At 39.5% G+C, this 6,000-nt stretch overlaps 1 protein-coding gene across 1 annotated transcript in view; it reads right to left on the reverse strand.

The window, feature by feature from the left end:
* The window catches only part of ADARB2 (adenosine deaminase, RNA specific B2 (inactive)), a 450,356-nt gene that overhangs the window by 55,660 nt on the left and 388,696 nt on the right, over positions 1-6,000 (reverse strand). Inside the window, exon 6 of the mRNA XM_018554192.1 lies at positions 195-363. Within this exon, the coding sequence (XP_018409694.1) occupies positions 195-363 (169 nt within the window). The remainder of the gene's footprint in view (positions 1-194; positions 364-6,000) is intronic.

The raw sequence follows: 6,000 nt of genomic DNA on the forward strand, positions 1-6,000 counted from the left end.
CTTTCATGGACCAAACACAGAAAGATGAAAGCGTATTAAATTGCTTTGCCTACTTCCTCCGTGCGTTGGTCACTCAAAACCAGAGAACAAATAAATAGCTTCATGAAAGAAGTGTGAATCAGACATCTAGAGGACAGACTTGTCCCACTGTAGATCATATAACATGTCTTGTTGTCAGCGGATTTTTAATTTACCTCAGATGGAGCTCCAGCTGAGTGTAGAGGAAGTGGATGAAGGCCCTCCTTACTGCAACTTCTGCGTGGCAGTCGTTGACCACCAGGCCTTGGTCATTGAGATATTCTCCGTTGATACATTTGGTGCCGGATGATAAGGCGATGACTTGCGCTTGCCTCAGGTCTAAACCTGTAAAACAGAAACACACAGAACTGTTTCCTTTTTCTTTATCTTATTTAAAAACTTTTATAAAATAAAAAATTTTATTAATTAAAAACAAATTAACCAATAAATGTATGTATAGTGAATAGTATATTATAGTGTATATCAATAGTATGTATAACCAATGAATGGAGTTTGGAAGGATTAAAACCCCTGCCAAGTTTTTTTTTATTGTGTCCCCACAGGGGAGAGTCACTCGGACCGGCATTTTAGAGAGTAATAATGTGTCCCCAACAGGAAAACAGCCAATATTAGTCCTCTTTTTGAACAAGTAACACAAAACAAACCAAATCCTAGATTGCCAGTTGAATAAAAAGTTGACAAACATCCATAGATAATTTTTTAGCTGCCAAAGGATTTATATTTATATTCATCAATTCATAGTTACATAGTGCTGCCAGACAGAATAGTCTGTTGGTGACCTCACTTGTTCTGTTTGTAATTAATATATCCTGGTCACTAACTTTCCTCACAGCTTGTAATTGGACAATGAAGGCACAGAAGCAGATTTCTGAGGCTCATTCCTCTGTAGCACATGTGCACCCCCCTAAACCTAATTGGTGCTGCTCCTCCCTCAAGTCCACTGCTTTTATAGAGGGAAGCTGACACGAAGTCAAATTAAATTACTTACACAATTTGTATTTAAAACTATATTTAATGATTTATATTGAACACAAACCTGGATTACTTGGTGCTTTTAAAAAAATATGATTGTAGTTTAGATTAAACCATTTTATAAAACCTTAAAACTTAAAAGAGAACTATGGGGTACATGTTTTTCCCCATAGTTTTCTTTAGGGTCACGGGAGGACATATACTAACCTCCTCCTGTGACCCAAAGCTCAGTATAGCCCGCGATATACTGAGAGCGCCGCAGCTGGGCAGATCCCGTCAATACTGTCTGGATCCATCCAGCTGCGTGAGTGACAGCTGCCAGCCCAGAAGTACAGTGGGAGCTGTTCTAATCCGGGAATGTATATGAGCATATTTCCTGAATGTAAAATGTAAACTATTTAAAGGCTTTAAAGCAGAACTCCAGTATCATGTTTTTTTCTGTGCCATCTGCTTCTGGTGCTTGGGGGAAAACTGTTCTTTAATTTTCTTCCCTTCCGCTCCCCACTGTGTGCTGCTGATTTTGCATTGAGGGTGAATGTAACATGCCTTCTTCCGGTTTGTGAATGTCCAGCCTCTCAAAAGACCCACTGACTGTCTTAGACATACATGCCCCCTGGGCTACAAGAGGGTGTCAGTCACATCTGATGTTTTCTATGTGGTGCACACAACTTTCTTAGAGCAAATTTAATTTGGATTAGAAAGGGTTAGCTGCACAGCTCGTCCCACTTCTGTACACGCTAACAGGGTTATTCACAGAAGGGTGAAGAGTTTGGAGAAGGCAGGAGAAGTGAACAATCTAGGACAACATATCTGAACTGGAAAGTGAGCTGAATTGGAGAATGTTTCCATATCAGCTATTTTGTCCTAGATTGTTCACTTCTCCTGCCTTCTCCAAATTCTTCACCCTTTAGTGAATAACCCTGTAAATAATGGAATGTGTTGATCAGACTAGGGTTGCCACCTTTTCTTCAGGCCAAACCCGAACACTATAGCGCGTCGCGGCGATTTGTTTGTACAGTATTCACTATGCATGTATTTTGTAAATAAATGACATTGGAGTTAATCACAACTTGCCAGCGTGCCGCAGGTCCCCAGATAGGCATTCTGTAGATAAGACACAAGTGTACAAAGCAGTACCCATATACCTTGCCGCAGTTCTTACCAGATATGCCAAAAGTAACGGGTGCACCCGGACGGGTGGCAACCCTAGATCAGACTAGAGTCTATACAGCGTGCTCCAGGCTGGAAACACAGAAACAAAGGAATCTGCAGAGGCCTCTTCCCTGTGCACACTGAATCATGGGACTTTGGAACTTCTCTGCAGCGAACAGTTTACTTAAATTCTCTCTATATGTGAATATATGTGAAGGCAGTCTTTTTTTCTTAGTGAGTACAACTGACCTGCTGTTCAATTTCTTGTATTGGGTGATAATGTGTGCCGTATTATCCACTTATACATTAACAATAAGGAGTATTAAAGGGTAGCTGAGACTAGTGTCTTATGCTCTGCAGTGTGATTTGGACTGCAATCAGATGTAAAACACAGCATCTAATTTACTGTTTTGTACTACTGACATTTTGGTAAAGCTGTGTGTATTAGATTAGGCATGATGTGTGCAAAATGTCAGTCACTGTTGCAGTAGATAATTTTGCAGTGACATGCTGGCTCCACCTGATCAGTGCACAGAAAAAGATGAAAAAGACCAAGGGTTGTCATATGGCCTCCTTTTTCGCTCTTGTTTTCAGGTAGAAAGCCTCACATAAATGTTTACGTACGGGCAGAAAGTTGCAAGCCTTTAAACTTAACCCATATGAAGTGGGTGACGTTTAAAAGCAGGCAATGGCGAAGAATAAAACTATCAATTGTGCTATACTACAGTTCTGCTTTATATTGTAGCCAAAGAACAATTAGAATCCCTGGTTTCTTTTTTCTTTGACTAACTTTCTGTATACAATTGGGGAGATTTCTTAGCTTTCTTTTTTATTAGATTTTTTTTTTAGTTCATATGGATGAAGTTAAAACTATACAAGGTAGATCCTAATGGCATTTTCCTTAAAGTGACATTAAACCCTCAGATTTTTTAACATAAAACAATACTGTAATGTGTGCCTTACTGTAATCCATGGCAGTTTCCCTTCTCTTTGCTGCTCTTCCTTTTAAATCCTTATCTCTTCTCATGCTAGGGAGAACTTCCGTTTTGCAGCTGACTGTCTCTTCTCTGGAATCTTACATGGTGTCTGTGTGCGCGCTCCTGACCTGAGCCAGGATGCAGGCAGCAGCTGTTGCATTACAGTATTGCTTTATGTTAAAAAATCTGAGTGTTTAATGTCACTTTAACCTCCCTGGCGGTATGATTATTCAGGATTTTAGGTACCAAAAGCGGTACATTGTTTTTCAAGCAAATATGTTGTTTTACATTGTAGGCCTGTAGTTCACACAGTGGAGAAAAAGGCATACACACCTTCTCTACTTTGTTCCTTATCATTTTTTTCTTCAAAACTACAGGTGCTCTTAGAGGACAATTGCCTCTGCAGAGACAGCAGTGGTTCTAGAAGCTATGCATACATCTACCAGCTAGATAAAAGGCCTCCAACTAACTTTTCTTGTTCAATCAATAACTACATCCTTGGAGCACACATACTATATGAGGCAATAAACATCTCCCACTGAAGGGAACAAACGAGCAAGTTGTTTATGGGCTTCTAAAGCTACTGCTGATAGTTACAGAGTCCTTATAAATGTACCTATCACTGGAAGTACTAAATAAAAACCAGAAATCACATTCAGTTCTTTTCCAGTGTAGCTGGAGCAAAGATCTCAGATAAATCATTTTTCCTGCCACTGACTTGGTTCAAGGCTAGAAGGACTGTTGGGTAAATAGAAAATATAGGAAACAGAAATCTAGTTTTAACACTTTGTTTAAGCTGAACGCCAGGCAAACTGCTACATACATGGATTGAATACATACATGAGAAGTAGCGTACTCTATTACACATAAGTAATACAACTAGGTTTTGTCTTGCTTCCTGTCTGTGATTGGAGAGTAATGGGGAAGCAGCAGACGAATTAGCTCATCTTTGCTCCTTCGATCAGCATGTTCCTTTTTAGCACATGAGCACTGTTGCAAACCTAACTGGCTTCTTGAGCTGTTTCTCCTTCACCCAGCCTGAGCTCTAGTTACACTAGTTGCTTTTAAAAATATAGTTAATGGTTAAAAAAATCATAGCCTAAAGTTTAGCTTTAAGCTTCATGTATTTACAAAATATCTGCGCTCCCACCACCTCTCTATCTTGCAGAGGTGCTAAGGTGAACAAACACTTACAAAATATCTGGACAAAATACACTGCGCTCGCAAAAAAACAAATCAAGTCTGCCAAAAAATGCAAAGATGAATGCACATTAATCATGTCCACACATCACAATTTGTGATGTGTGGAGGATAATTAATGTTTATTAATTTATGTATAATTTTTTAGGACTTTATTTGATTTTATTTGAGCGCAGTGCACTTTGTCCAGATATGCATTGACTTCTACTATTCACCGGAATTTTTCTTCTCATTTTGCTTAAGAAATATTGGTCTTCCACATATAGAACCACTAGTTTACTATTGGCTATTGCAAATTGAAATATCCAATAGTAATGTCCCAATGCTTTTCAATGGGAAAATTCTTTTTTTTTTTCTATTCTGACATCGCGTGTCAGAATAAAGAAAAAAAGGCATAGCCCTGTTTCTCTCCTTGGCGGCCGGGAGCGGGAGGAGCTGTCACTGCTAGCTCCGCACAATCGTTTTCGGCGGCATTCGGCGGCATTCGCTCGGCGTCATTCGGCTATTCACTCACTGCTGTTCGGGATCTTTAAGAATAGCCCGAACAGCAGTGAGAAGCCTGCCGGGGGTTCGGCTCAGCCGATCCAGATGTTGGATCGGCTGAGTCGAACTCCTTCTGCCACACGAAGCAAGCCGATGTACGGCTGATTTCAGCCGATGTACGGCTGAAATTAGCCGTACCAGCCTGTAGTGAATAGCCGAACAGTGTTCGGCTCCCTTCACTTGAGATTGGTCATTCACTCGGCTGCCCTTGGCAGCTTCCTGAATAGACCCCATAGTTTCTTCTTTTTTTTTTTTTTTACTAAGCTCAAAGACTGAAACAGCAGTAGACAAAACAAAAATGGTGAATTAAAGCAGACCTTGGAGTAAAAATGCAAGGTTTTCTTCATATATTAAGGCCCCTTTCACATAATTATTAGCAGTATTAATGTAAAAACAACACCTGTATTAAAAAAGTTAATAAATATACTTACCTTGCCTCGGTTTTCACCAGTGTTGCCAAGGCATCGGTAATGTCACTTTTGTTCCAGGGCGATCCTGGGAAAATGTTGAGTACCTGAAGACACTCCTACACTGTGTTGAGGTGTAATCTATAAGATTTTGGGTACCCAGCATTCTCCAGGATCTTGTTGGAAAGAAGGCGACATTACCCCCTAAAATTTGAAAAGCCGGGTAAACATACCAATTGTGTATCTATTAACTTTTTTCCCCAATAGGTTTTTCTTTTTTTGACAGTTAGTAATTGGGAAGGGACCCTACTATATTAGGTGAACCTTGCATTTTACCTCGTCTCTGTCCTTTTTTAGTAAATTACTGGAAATTGACATAAACATAAAAAAGACCATAAAGGCTATTAGATAAACAGAAAATACATGTAAAATTCAATCAGGACCTTTCTTTGCCCCTTAGTCCCTAATGTCCCTGGGGTGTTATGGGGGGTGATGTAAACTAGGGCTTCATTAGGAAAGTTAGCAAATGATTTCAGCTCTCCAGGCTCAACTTCCTGCTAAGTAGTATTATGCAGAAAATGTTCAACTAATCAACTAACTAGATAAAGACAGATTGGTCATTAGAATATACAATATATATATATATATAAATATATATACTCTATATTGCCAAAAATATTGGGACACCCCTCCAAATCATTGGATTCAGG

This window comes from Nanorana parkeri, unplaced genomic scaffold (assembly GCF_000935625.1).
Source record: "Nanorana parkeri isolate BGI_ZX_2015 unplaced genomic scaffold, ASM93562v1 scaffold145, whole genome shotgun sequence".
Lineage (NCBI taxonomy): Eukaryota > Metazoa > Chordata > Amphibia > Anura > Dicroglossidae > Nanorana > Nanorana parkeri.